At 49.3% G+C, this 14,034-nt stretch overlaps 2 protein-coding genes across 16 annotated transcripts in view; one reads left to right on the top strand and one right to left on the bottom strand.

The window, feature by feature from the left end:
• The window catches only part of NAXD (NAD(P)HX dehydratase), a 27,614-nt gene extending 15,242 nt beyond the window's left edge, over positions 1–12,372 (top strand). For all 6 annotated transcript variants that reach the window (XM_070240008.1, XM_070240007.1, XM_005601340.4 and 3 more), the window contains 5 exons: positions 6,809–6,859; positions 6,942–7,046; positions 7,846–7,966; positions 9,548–9,668; positions 10,697–12,372. In XM_070240008.1, the coding sequence (XP_070096109.1) occupies positions 6,809–6,859; positions 6,942–7,046; positions 7,846–7,966; positions 9,548–9,668; positions 10,697–10,847 (549 nt within the window). In that variant the 3' untranslated portion in view covers positions 10,848–12,372. The remainder of the gene's footprint in view (positions 1–6,808; positions 6,860–6,941; positions 7,047–7,845; positions 7,967–9,547; positions 9,669–10,696) is intronic.
• CARS2 (cysteinyl-tRNA synthetase 2, mitochondrial) overlaps positions 1–14,034 on the bottom strand; it is a 70,552-nt gene that overhangs the window by 7,729 nt on the left and 48,789 nt on the right. For 4 of the 10 annotated variants that reach the window (XM_070240003.1, XM_070239998.1, XM_023621830.2 and 1 more), the window contains one exon: positions 7,045–7,414. The exons of 3 other annotated variants lie outside the window; for them this stretch is intronic. In XM_070240003.1, the coding sequence (XP_070096104.1) occupies positions 7,406–7,414 (9 nt within the window). In that variant the 3' untranslated portion in view covers positions 7,045–7,405. Of the gene's footprint in view, positions 1–6,219; positions 7,415–14,034 lie in introns of those variants that run through there. 3 more of the 10 variants (XM_070239997.1, XM_070240002.1, XM_070239993.1) reach the window with 3 other exon arrangements.

The raw sequence follows: 14,034 nt of genomic DNA on the forward strand, positions 1-14,034 counted from the left end.
ACTATCACATACCCAGCCCAGCCGGGCACGTGGTGATGTGGAGTGGGCACGAGACCCCGCTTCTCCCTCACATGCTTACATACGCTCATCTACCTTTTCATTTATCACTTATGCTCTTCTTTATTACTGGACATTCATTTCATGCCTACCTTAATCCAAAATGATTAAAATAATTTTTGATCCTCAAGAAGTCGAATAGAAATAAATACCACCTGAGATTAGGGAAAATAAAAAGGTTTGGATGGCACACCAGTCCTAGTGCTGTGTCCGTCTGCCAGCCTTCTCTGACACCTGCTGGGTAGGCACTGCCCCGAGACCCTCCTGCCTTCCCAGCTGCCACGTGGGAGAGGGCAGTGCTGTAGCCACCTGGGCCAGCAGGGAGCTCCAAATGAGGGAATGCGCCTGGCGCCATGGTCGGTGTGCGGCCACACGCCTCCTGAAGGGTCAGCGGTCATGCCGAGCCTGACTTACCGTCCTCGTCAGTGACCGACAGGGACTCTGCTCAGCCCAGCTTTCACCTTTTGCATTAAATTGAACAAACTCTTGAGTGAAAGGAAGTGTAGGGAGCTATGGTGGTTGTATTTTCTTAGCAGTCTGATTGGTAAAGGACATTTGAAAAAGGTACAGGTGTGTTTGCTTTACAGAATTTAGTGAGAACATGGATTTTTAAGGGTGCCTTCCATGACAGATCTTGCAGTTCCAGCCTTTGGGATGAAAGATGGGTTTGAAATTTCACTGTCTTCAAACTCGTGAGTTATCACTGAGGAGAAACAGTAGCTGTGACAGGTGACTGGGCTGAATGGAACTGAGCAGTGTATTAAAACTGAGAGTAGATCCATTTATTACTGCCCCTTTAAAAAGGGTTGATTTGGGGCCATCCCCGTGGCCGAGTGGTTAAGTTCACACGCTCTTTTTCAGCAGCCCAGGGTTTCTCGGGTTTGAGTCCTAGGTGTGGACGTGGCACCACTCATTGGGCCACGCTGAGGCAGCATCCCACATGCCACAACTAGAAGGACCCACAACTAAAGATACACAACTATGTACCGGGGGGCTTTGAGGAGAAAAAGGAAAAATAAAATCTTTAAAAAAAAAAAAAAGCGTTGATTCAAACACACATATCCCCTGGAGGACACCATGCTAAGTGAAATAAGCCCAACATGGAAAGACGGTGCATGATCTCACTCCTGTGTGGAGTCAAAATAGTGGAACTCATGGAAGCAGGGAGTAGAGGACAGGGGCTGCCCAAGGGGGCCTGGGGTCAGGGAAGTGGGGAGGTGCTGGTCAGCAGTACAATCTGTCAGCTACACATGATGAACAGGTTCTGGGGATCTAATGGGCAGTGGTGACGAGTTCAAGTGCCGTACTGTAGACTTGAAATTTGCCAAGAGGGAGGTTGACCTTGAGTGTTCTCACCACTAAAACATAGGCTCACCTGTGTGCGGTGATGGATATGTTAATTAGCTTGATGGTGGTGAGTGTTTCACACTACATACATATATCAAAACATCAAGTTGTACCCCTTAAATACATATAATTTTCATTTGTCAACTATACTTCAGTAAAGCTGGTGAAAAAATTTAAAGATAAAAATAAAACACGTATCCTGAGCTGTGCCTGGTGTCATCAAGGAAGTGGAGAAGCCTGCAAATACCTCTCTTCTGCCTTGCAGTGTATTGCACTACTTTGAATTTAAAAGTTTTTTATTTAATGAAAATTCTCGAAACAAAGAAAAGGAGCCCACTGTCTAGAACTGGAAGCTGGCCCGAGTCTGTGGAGTGCTAGGAGATTGAGCGCTTGAACAGAATGTCGCCTGCTTCCCTCTGCTCTGGAGGGAGAAGCCACAACAACAGATGCCTGGGGGTAGGCGGGGCAGCTGCTCCCTGCACGTGCAGACAGCCAAGAGAACAGGAATGGTTAAGGAGCCGGCAGCTGTGCCTGCAGGAGAAGTAAGCTGGCAGGCAGGCAAGCACCATTTACGAGGAGCTCTGGATAACACACTGCGAATGAGAGGCCTTTAGGGTTCTCCTGGTCCGGGGCCACCTGGAATTAGCATGGGAGGTGCACGGCACTGGGCAGGCGGCCCATTCTCATCTTTGAAGGTCATAACTGTTTGCTGACAAGTAGGAGTTAATCAGTTGAGGAGGCTCGACCCTCAGGTTCCTCCCAGGGGACCCCCTCTCCTGGGGAATTCCCGGTGTCAACAGCAGGCCTGCAGGGCGCTTGCATCCTGAGGTAGTGACTCTCCGCACAGTGGGGTCCCCCCACAGGTGGTGGAAGATAGTGTGGTGACAGTCTTCTGCTAGACAACTTGTCCTTGGAAGGGGAGGCAGAGGGTTCCTGCCAGAATGGGGCCTGCATGTTGGGTCCCCTCCCGAGCCTCGTGCTGATGAGCTTCTTGACCTTTCAGGACCTGCCAGTTAACCTCTGGCCCCATTTGATTGTGACAGAGTGGAGCTCATGACATCCTTTAATGCCCTGTCATCTTGGAGACTTACACATGCTGTTGGTGCCGATGGGTTTGACTTCTGTATTGGGCACCCTCAGGACTCCTGAGGGGCTTCCATTAGGTTAGGCTCTGTTTTCATCGTCACATCCTGCTCACTGGGTTATTGAGCTTAGTAGAATCTGTGAACTGTGCCCTGGCATTGCATGCCGGGTACTTTTCTTAAGTACTTCATGTTACTAAACTCGTCTAGTTCCCCCAGCAGCCCTCTAAGTAAGTGTTGTATTGCTTCCGTTTCACAAATGAGGGAGCTGATGCAGGCGTCAGATGCCCACTCTCATCCAGGTAGGACTCGTGTGTTTATGTCCAGAACGTCCTGTGCCAGATTCGGGCTCCAGGGGCTGTGTAAGTAAATAGTAGTATTTATTTAATTCTGCTGCTGTGTGCTGTGTGCTCTGTGAGACCCAGGGGACACAAAATCCTAGTGCTGGCAGGAGTATGGTAATGAACTTGGCTAGTCTTTGTCCCCTGTTCCTTGGAAGGAGTCTCTGAACCTTTGGAATTTTCCAAGTGATAGCAATGTCTGCGTTTACGCTAAAGTGTTGACTCAGGGTTCACACCAGCAACAGATTAGAGTGTTGCCGCTGGGGGGGCGGTGGGGGGGAGTAGACCCCAGTAAACTGGTTGGTGGCAGTGGATGTGCCTAGAGGGGGACCGTGAGTCCTGAGTCACCAGGAGCAGCCAGGAGTTCCTCTGGGGAAACTTCCAGACCTCACTCCCATGTCTCCGTTTGGCTGATCCTGACTTATGTTCTTTATAATAAAGCTGTGATTATAGGTACAGGTTTCCTGAGTTATTTCTAACAAATTTTCGGATCTGAGGGGGTGGGGGGAACGCCCACATTTGTAGCCAGCGGGTTAGAAGTGCAGGCAGTTCGAGAACTCCTGAGCTTGTGGCCGGGGTCTGAAGGGAGGGTAGTGCTGTGGGGTCCCGCCAGTCAGCGAGGAGAGCAGCACAGGAGTGGTTCTGGCGCACCCTCTGGGCCGGCTCTTCAAACATGCACTCTCCTCCGAACCCTGCTCAGACCTGTTAATCCCATCTCAGGGACCCTGTGTCCAAGGGAAATGTCCTAAGCAAGGGGTGGGGTCCTGATTTGTAAACCTCTATATGGAGTGCCTGTCCCTGACCAGACGGGGCATGAGTAAGCAAACTTTGATCCATCATTTGGCTGTGATACCATGGTAGTTATTTTTTTCTCCAACCATATTACAGACACGTGGATTGTGTTCAACCAAACACTGTTATCTAAAATGCTGAAATAAAAATGATTGATTACAGCAATATAAAAACACAGTTTATATCAAGAGGGATCAGGTGTGAATTTAACATGAAAAAAGCTAGAATTCTCCCTACTTCAAGTTGTTTTCTCTGTGAATTTAAGTTTGTAATGAAAAATTTAGTATGTTTATCTTAAAAAAAATTAACACCTTGCAACGTGCAGGTTAGAAGGTGGAAAGTGTGCATGTGCCCACTGCCCTTCCCAGCCAGAGCCAGAGTTCAGGTCTCCTTCGTCCCTTGGGGCTTCTCTCCCTCTGCTTAGGAAACAGCCGTCTTGGTCCTGAGAACGGCCGACATTTCTGGAGCATTTCCTGTGTTCCAGCCAGTACAGAGCAGTACATCATGCTTTCTTCCTTACTAGCTGCCCGCTCAGGGCCTGCTACGTAGCAGACATCTGTGAGATGTCTCTGAATGAATTCATTATCTGGTGCAATCTCGAAAACAGCCCTGTCCAGGTAGCTTTCTGTTCTTAGCCTCGTTTTTCTGATGAGGAAATCGAATCCTGGAGAAATTAAATGGCATCCTGTGCAGGTGGCCAGGTAGCAAGTTCACTGGCGAGTTTTTTAAATCAACTTGAGACTTTTACATACCATACAGTTCACCCATTTAAAGTATACAGTTCACTGGTTTCTAATATATTCACAGAGTTGTGCAACCAGCACCGTGATCAATTATTAGAACATTTTCATCACCCCAAAAAGAAACCCTGTAGCCCTTAGCAATTGCTCCCTGCTCCTTTCAACCTTCGCAGCCCGTGGCAACCACTAATCTACTCTTGTCTCTATGGATTTGCCTATTCTGGATCTTTCCTAGAAATGGAGTCATACAATATGTAGCATTTTATGACTAGCTTTGTTCACTCAGTGTAATTTCAAGGTTCACCCTCGTAATGTGTATCAGTACTTATTTTTGTGGCCGTTTCATCTTTCACTGTGTGGTATACCACATCTTGTTTGTCCATTCAACTGATGGACCTTCCACTTTTTGGCTATTACAAATAATGCTGCTGTGAACATTTGTTTACAAGTTTTTGTGATAACTCTGTTTCACGGGAACTTCCGGTGTTTTCCATAGCGGCAGCACCATTTTACATCCCCATCAGCCACTTGTGAGGGTTCTGGTTTCTCCACATCCTCACCGAGACTTGTTATTGTCTGTCTTTTTAATTACGGCCATCCCAGTGGCTGTGAAGTGGTATCTCATTGAGCATGTGTTTCCTCATTGTTGTTTTGGTTTACATTTCCATGATGGCTAATGATGTTGAGCATTTTTTCATGTGCTTATTGGCCATTTGTAGATCCTCTTTGGGGAAGTATCTATTCCTATCCTTTCCCTATTTAAAAAATTGTTTGTCTTTTTATTATTGAGTTTTAAGAATCTTTATATATTCTAGATACAAGTCCCTTATCAGAGACAGGATTTGCAAGTATTTTCTCCCATTCTGTGGCTTGTCATTTTATTTCCTTGATGGTATTATTTGCAGCACAAATTTTTAATTTTGATTAAGTCCAATTTATCTATTTTTTCTTTTGTCACTCATGCTTTTGGTGTCTTACCTAAGAGGATTTTGCCTGACACAAAATTTTCTCCTGTATTTTCTTTCAAGAGGTTACTGTTTTAGCTCTTATATTTAGGTTTGTGTCCATTTTTATTAATTTTTGTATACAATGAAAGGAAGGGGTCCAGCTTCATTCTTTTGCATGTAGATATTCAGTTGTTCCAGCACCATTTGCTGAAAAGATTCTTCTGTTGTCCAGGGAATTGTCTGGGCATCCTTGTTGAAAATCAGTTGACGTAAGCGTAAGGGTTTATTTCTCGGCTCTCATCTCTGTTCCATTGATCTGTACAGCCGTTGTTCTGCCAGTACCACACTGTCTGAGTCACTGTAGCAGTGTGCTAAGTTTTACAATTTGAAAGGGGGGGCCTCCAACCTTGTTCTCAAGATTGTTTTGGCTACTCTGGGTCCTGTGCATTTCCATGAGTTTTAGGATCAGCTTGTGAACTTGCAGGTAGGCAGCTGGGATTTTGGTCGGGATTATGTCGAATCCGTAGGTCAGCGTGGGGAGAAGTACGGAGAGACGGAGATGTCAGTGTTGTGGCCAAACACTGCAACGTGAAACTAGAGATTGAGGAAATCTGAATCAGCGAAAGCCAAGTCAGTGTTCACATAAAGGCAAGCAGACAGAGCACTGTCACTGTTAGAGCAGGAGGCAAGCTTCTGGGAGGCTCCGCACACAGAGCTCACGGGAGGGGCTCTTGGACACCCCAGTGTCAGCAACTATGACAGAGGCTGTCGGGAGGGTGGCTTGTGCGTTGTGGGCTGTCACATGGCACTTCCAGGATGCTAACTGTTAATTAAGTAGATGTGCATTTATCTTTCAGTGTTTTAGATTATTCCTACTTAGCATGTATTTTGTTTCGCTGTTTTCTTCTTTAAATTTTTTCTGTTATCAGGTGGCTGTATCAGGTAGAGATCATTTTTACATGCTATTGCAATATATAATCGTCATAAAATACTGGTTCATCAAAATAAGCAACCATATGTTAATCATATATATATAACTTTTTTTAGCAAAAAACCTTTGAAACTTTTAGTATAACCTTTTCAGAAAGAAATGATTTACTGTTTATTATTGTGACTGCTCCTTATTTTAAAACACAAAGTCTTATGAAAAATACATAAAAACTAATGATTTGGGGACTTCCCAAGACTTCAGGTTTCTCCTCTCTGAATCCTGAGTGTTAGCATCTATTGGAAATCTGGAGATGCTAGCTTGGGGTCAGCCTTTGTGGACTAGCCTGGGACCCAGTGCTGTGTATAACATTGCCCATGGGCTTATGTCTTCAGAGTTCCAGTGCCCTGCTTCACAAAGGGACTCTGATTCATTTGGGTCTTTTTTGTTTATTTTATGCATTTACTTTATTATTTTCTAGTTACTTGTAATTCATCACGGAACTGCTCAGTTTTATTTTAATTCCTTGAGAGGCGATGGCCTTGGTGCTCAGCGTAGCTTTCTTTTCTTGCAGGGCATTTTAGAAGCGTCGAAGGCCAGAGATGTCCCCGTCGTCATCGATGCAGTGAGTGTGGCCTCTCCTCTCCCATCCCCTCCTCACAGCCAGGCCCCAAGGCCATGCAGTAAGCACGCGTCCTTGCCTGCAGGATGGGCTGTGGCTGATCGCTGAGCAGCCGGCGCTGATCCAGGGCTATCAGAAGGCTGTCCTCACGCCCAACCACGCGGAGTTCAGGAGACTCTCGGAAGCCGTGGTGAGTTTGCCGACCACCTGAAAGACGGGGCGAAGCCCTCCTCGTCCTGAGGAGGGTGACAGACACGCGCTGCGGTTCTGCCCCTGCTCGTCCCCCCGCGCATCCGCAGGACTGACGTGCAGATGGCGAGTGGACAGTGCGTTCTGTGATGCATGTTTCTCACGTGCTAACAGTGTGGTTTTTCTTGGTGCTGCATGTAATGACGGAGCATCTTCTAATCCGTGCGTCTTGGATTGGATAAAGGGTGGTGGGGGGCTCTGGCATCAGCCAGCCCCTCCCGCTGTGCACGCTGGGTGGATCACTGTGTCCCTGCCCTGCGTTGCCTTGTCTGTAGAATGTGGATCACGAGGGCATCTGTCTCAGCAGGCCTTTGAGGACGAAATGAAACAATGCATGTAAATCTCTGAGTCCTTGCATATTAAGTGCCACCCCATAAATGGTAACTCGCTATGGTTCGAAGTTGTATCATTCTGCAAACCCTTAAAATCCCAGCTATGGGCAGAGTTCTTTTGATTTTGGTCTGACAAGCTGCGGTGGGCCCCAGAGCAGTATTTCTGCCATGAGCTGGTGTCGGCGTCCGCCCGGAGGACTTGCTACCCACTACCTTGTGGGCCTCCTTCCAGCTGGTGGATGGAACTTACGTCTCCGCGGGTGGGGCGAGAGCCCGGCCATCAGCAAGTGCCTGGGCACTTCTCCCTGATGTGAGAGCCTGAGGGGCAGGATCTGTGCGTTGTGTCCATGATTGTGGGCTCCTTTCACGTGTCTGATGACAACCTTGTTTGTGTGTCCTGTGTCATAGCTGAGAGACCCCTTGGACAGCAGTGATCCCCACGGAGCTGTGCTGAGGCTCAGCCAGGCCCTGGGGAATGTGACCGTGGTCCGGAAAGGGGAGCGGGATGTGATCTCTGATGGCAGACAGGGTGAGTGGCCTTGGGCTTTGCCCTGTGTCAGCCAGCCAGCATGATCACGCTGAGCACGAGCCCTAGGAAGACCTCTCATTCACACATGACACACATGCTCACACAGCACACGCACTCATGTGACACATGCTTGCACACATCATACACAGAACATGTGTTTCACACATGTTCATATGTGTTCCACACAAAGAAGGACTTCCTGTTTTGCCAAGGGACGTGACAGCGACGAGTGCTGATCCGAGTTGATACCAGGTGCTGTGGCTCCAGTTCTGTCAGTGGTTATAAGAAACAGCCAGTGGGAAGGCGGCTGTCACCACAGGGGGTGCTCCAGGGTCCCCGGGCTGTCTCCATCTTGCCTACAGCATAGACACAGTTAGTTGAATATTTTGTGGCATTTTGTTCTCATTTATAAAAATGACTGGAAGATGAAGAAACCCCAGGAGCTGACACTAGTGCTGGGAGTCACCAGGTGCCGGATGTGGTGACTCTTCCAGTTGTGTTCTTCCCCCGGAGCCTGTGCACCGTTGAGCAGGAGCAGGACGCAGGCATGGGTGGAGCGCTCAAGATGCGCCGTCAGCACTTGTGTCTGCACAGTGAGATGCATGACCAGGATTGACTGTATACTATCTCCAGCTTCCTGAAAACAGGAAGGCTCCCTTCATTAAAAACTTGATCTGGGGCCGGCCCCATGGCGTAGTGGTTAAGTCTGGTGTGCTCTGCCTTGGTGGCCCGGATTCGCAGGTTTGGATCCCGGGTGTGGACTTAATGCACCACTCATCAAGCCATGCTGTGGTGGCGATCCACAAATGAAATAGAGAAGGATGGGTACAGATGTTAGCTCAGGGCCAATCTTCCTGCCCCAAAGGAACAATAAAAACTCAATCTGGAGGCAAAAAGCACAGTGGTTATTTTAACAGAGAATTTAACACAAAGAGTTGTTGCCTAGGGGTAGAGTTGCTGGCTAGGTCACGGAAGTCAGGGCCAACAGAGAACAGGAGGCATACTTAGGCACGTGTGTGTGCACTCACACACACTCACTTTCTCTCACACATGCTGGACAGGAAATGCAGGGTGTTCACCGAGGGACCTTGAAAGCTTTGGGTTCTTTTATAGCTGGAAGGTGCTCTAGACTCAAGCACATTCAGAGAATGTAACAACCCATTTTCAAGACATTTTCTAAAGAACAGAAGTGCTCATTGGACAGCATAAATGACATCCTAACAGTTATGGGCTGAGTCTGAGGTAGGGTGCTGGCACTATGCACGGTCCCTGGAGTGTGAGGTGCCCTGTGGGTGTAGCCTCGGGCCTGAGGGACTGAGGACTCGTGTGTGCCTGCACTCTTCTCCCACTCTGTCTAGCAGGTCCCCTGGGGACGCTGAGTTGTAGGCATCCCCAGTGACACCCCATGCCACACAGGCGGTTCTGGCAACCTCCCCTCATGGTGTCCTCTCCTATGAAAGAGAGGCTGCCCCCTTAAGAACAGACAGGGAGAGCTGCAGATGATGAACATTCCTCAAGCAGAGAGCAGCCAGCGGCGGTACCGTCACCCGCTCTAACGCCCGTCTAACTTGTGCTCCACAGTGCTCGAGTGCAGCCAGGAAGGCAGCAGCCGCAGGTGTGGAGGGCAAGGAGACCTCCTGTCAGGCTCCCTGGGAGTCCTGGTGCACTGGGCACTCCTCGCTGGACCCGAGAAGACAGATGGGTATGGCCACATCTTCATCTGTCCTACTTTGAGATTTTTGAATTGTGTAAGATATTTCAGTAGCTCATACATTTAATCAGTAGCCACTTAGAACATTCCAAATGAAATATTGGTGTTATGCGGGAGAGGTCTCAGGGCAGGGGTGGATCCCAGAATGCTGGCCTCGGAAGCTTTTAACTCTGCACCATGTCTGGGCTCTGCTCCATCCCCTGATGCCGATGGGCTCTGGGGCGTCAGTAGTTTTTAAAGCTCTCCAGTGAGTTAACGTGCAGCCAAGTTTGAGAACACTGTTCTAGAAGGACCAGTGTGTACTGTCTGTAAAACACAATAAGAAAATTGGCAACACGCTGGGTGGAGGTGAGGTCGAGCTTACCTTGGAGGCTGTCCTGAGAGTCCTGTTTTCTTTAAGAGGGAGCAGCATCCTGGGACGGGGGCTCTGGCCCCCTCTGTTGTCAGGCAGCACCGTGAGGGAACTCAGGCAGTCCCACCTCTCTGAGCCTCAGGTTCTCTCTTCTCCACTCATCATGGTGCAATGGTGGCTCCACGTGCTGGGTGGGAAGTCCCGGGTCTGCAGGGCCGAGAGGTCGCGGCACACCTAGCAGGCAGGGAGCATCTGCCCAAACCGGCCCAGGGGGCGTGTGCACGTGGACAGGGAGGCTGTAGCGTGAGTCTAGTAATGGTAGCAAGAGCCTGCTTCTCAGATCTCGAATATTCCCTCCCGCCCTGGGCACTGCAGGGTACTTTCAGGCTGCCACCATTAGGTGTCTGGTTGTCACCAGAGGAGCACTGCTGTGTCTGAGTCCCCCCAGGCACGCAGGTATTTCTCATCAGCCTTGTCAGGGAGTCTCCCATTGGGGTTGATGGCTGCTCTAACTGTAGAAGCTGCCTTCCCCTCAGGGGCCTCTCACACTGGCCACTTTGGGGTCCCGGGTGGAAAGGGCAGGGAAATCTGGAGCCTGTGCTGTCTGCAGGCGCTGATGTCGGACGCAGCTGGGGGGCTGCGGACTTGCTGACGCCTCTCCCTTCAGTTTCAGCCCTCTCCTCGTGGCTGCCTTCGGCGCGTGCTCTCTCACAAGGCAGTGCAGCCACCAGGCCTTCCAGAAGCACGGCCGCTCCACCACCACCACTGACATGGTTGCAGAGGTCGGACCCGCATTCGCCAGGCTCTTTGAAAGCTGACTGGTGCAGATGGAGGGACGTGGGTACACGACGGGGAGGTGGTGTTCGTCCTGGGAAAATCCACATCCAGCACACCTGTCCTCTGGGTACACAGCGGCGCAGCTGCTCGGGAGGGGTCTAAGTCTAGGTTGCACGGGTTCATGTAGAAATCTCAGCGTTGGAAAGTGACGGTTTTTGGCTAAACTAATATGTAGTTGGAGATGTTTTATTCCTGAACCTTTCTTAGCCTCTCGACAATAACTAAGAACAAACGAAGGGAATCGCATGAGCTGCTGAAAGTCTGTCTCGTTGTCAGCTGCATGGGCGGGCTTGCTCCGGGAGCACCGAGTTCTGTGTGAATCTCCCTCAGCTTGCTTCTCATCCTCTCTGCTGTCGTGCTTCCTACTCTTTTATTTACGCAAAAAGTTCCCAATTGATTAGTGGTTCCTCTCAAAGGGATCTGTCAGTGGTTTTCAAATATCTACTGTATCTACTGTGAATGAGTTTTGCTTTTTTTTAACTGAGACCCCCCCCCAAAGGATGTAGTAATCGTTCTTCAACTCATTTTTGGTTTGTAAACAGTTAGGTTGAAAACGTTTGAGCAGAAATACTAAACGTTGGTTAATTGGTTGGAGTACTTCAGAATAATCCAGGTTGACGTTGGAAATCTTTGGGAGGCACCATGGGAAAGTTGGACAAGGAAACCTGATGGGACACTGACAGCTGAATGCTGGGTGGCGGCTCTGAAACGCTCCTGTCTCACGCTCCCTCTTCCATGTCTGTCCCCCCAAGCCCGGGTGCTGGCTGACATGCCCAGCAGAGCCGCAGGAGGGGGAGGGACGCCGAGAGTGTCGTGCTGCCTTGTTCCTGACAGGGCCCACCGGCGCGCACTCTCGGGAGCAAGCAGACATGCTGGACGCAAGGAGGGCGTGCGCACTGGGTCTGGTGGGAGATGGCACCAAGGAGGCTCCGGGGACTGAACATTGTCATCACGTCTGCTCTGCTTCTGGAGCAGGACCTCAGGTCCCCTGGTTTGGAAGTGGGTGTGTCCTCAGGAAGACTTAGATGCCATTCAAGAAGGCGGTGCCTCTGCAGTTGTAAATAAGTCGTCTGTCTCGCTAGCCTCTGGGTAGCTTTTATTGGGCGGTTGTCTCAGTGGCCCGAGAGCTGCTTGTTTTCTCTGGCCACCTCTCGCCGGGCTGTGGCTTCTAACTCGTGCATTTAAGTGGACTCTCATCTGTTTCATGCCTTCCATGGGGCAAGACCTGCCCGGTGCCTCTGAGAGTCTCTCTGCCCCTCACCATCACTCTTGGGTGATACTGCGATTCGAACCCCTCACCCCAAATGGCACTATTTTCTGTAAAACCAGTCATGAACTTTTAAGATTTATTAAAATATGTTTGCCACTGTTATTTCACATCTAACTGTAGAAGCTTCGCTATCTATATGTGAACTTCTCCGGAAAAACTGTCGTGGACATTTTTTCCTTTGGGGAATTACATCTAAATCTTGGTAACCATTAAAAGGACTATCTGATTTATTTCAATGGAGAATTTTGTATTTTTTTCTTAAACAGCCAAAACCCACCTTTCAACTTTCCTAAGTGAGGACATTGTCAGGTACTAGGGAGATAAAAATATATAAGGGTGTCTATTGTTATTTCACCAGTACCTACCAATATTGTTAAAATGAAGTAATTTGAATAAGCCTGAAATGTAACCATTGCTTTACACAGAAAATAGAATTCAGCAATCACAGGAACTATTCTTATGTTTTTTGTTATTTAAGTTTTTGCTCTAAGTACAAAACCCCTTTGCTTAAGGGACATAGGGGGTAAACCCAACTAGTGAAGGGGCCGCTATGTTTAAATGAAGTGAGTAATTGCTCCCTTGCTCTTTTACAAACCTGCGTGTGCTCACCAGCTCCAGCTAAGGACAGTGTCTTACTGGGAGCGTCCCTGAGAGCAGAACAGCAGCACAGAACTACGCATGGATGGTCAAGTTAGGCGTGCAGCCGTTGGGGGACAGTCTGCTCCCCCAGGACGGAATTGACCGGATTTGGATGTCTCCTTATAAGGGGCCTCCCTGCCATCCGGGATCCTCCCTCCGCTAGTCACTAGTTGGGTCTCTCTTAGGTAGTCTGCTTCTGAATAGGGTTCTTTATCTATAGACAGGAACCCCAGTGCCTTTTCAGGGTCCTGAAGGTCAGTGACAAAGTGAACATGACTGCCGAGCTGTCCTGGCGTGTGCCTACCTGCTGCCTGGGGGGGCCACAGGATGAGTCAACGATAGCCTCACAGGGCAGACAGCAGGGTGGGCCTGCGCAGGATCTGAGAGCCAGGGAGGCAGCAAGAGGGCCAGCTCATCTCCTGCTGGTTCACTGAACAGCTGGAGCTCCCTGCCTGTGACAGAAAGGCCAGGAGCCAGAGCGAGGCCGCCAGCAAGCTCCGTCCCAGCTTGGCCACCTCCATCATACCTGTCTTGCTCTCACTGTCAAGACCCAGAGTTAACCTCTGGAGCACAGCCCCGGCCCCACCCTGTCTGCTCAGAGGCAACAAAGGATGGTACACCACAGGAACCAGTTATTCAAAAGGCTTCAAGAGAATAAAGATAAACAGCTATCCAAGCACCACAGAGGGTTTTCTTTGCTGTGTTTTTCTATGATTTAAAAAAAATTATTGAGGTCATGATGGTTTATAAGATTGTGTAATTTCAGGTGTACATTATCAATTTCTGAATATACTACATCGTGCCTACTGCCAATATATATTTTTCTACGATTAACATATTACTATCATAACAAGAAAATGAATGTAAAAATACATCGTCACCTCTGGGGGGGGGCCTCCATGGTTTGGGCATCACCCCTGGTTCAGCACTGCCCAGCACCTGAGGGATGGGCCACCTCCTGCTTCAGACCAGGTGGCAGGGCCGCATCCCCCGAGGCCCCCAGGATAAGGGGTGTCCTAGAAGCCGCTGCCCCATTGGCCCCGTTTGCAGGTCCTGCCTGCCCCTCCCAGGACGTCTTCTGGGGCCCCCTTCAGGACTTTCATCCTGGTCTCCGGCTCCTGGTTTCACACTCCTCCCTCGGTCAGACCCTTGGGCACAGGGCCAGCTGGGGTGCATCATGGACCACAGTGTTGGCTGATTGATTTTACTAAAACCTCATGTGTCTGTGGCTGTCAGAACTATAAAGAAATCCGTTTTTT

Source organism: Equus caballus, chromosome 17 (assembly GCF_041296265.1).
Source record: "Equus caballus isolate H_3958 breed thoroughbred chromosome 17, TB-T2T, whole genome shotgun sequence".
In the NCBI taxonomy this organism is placed as follows: domain Eukaryota; kingdom Metazoa; phylum Chordata; class Mammalia; order Perissodactyla; family Equidae; genus Equus; species Equus caballus.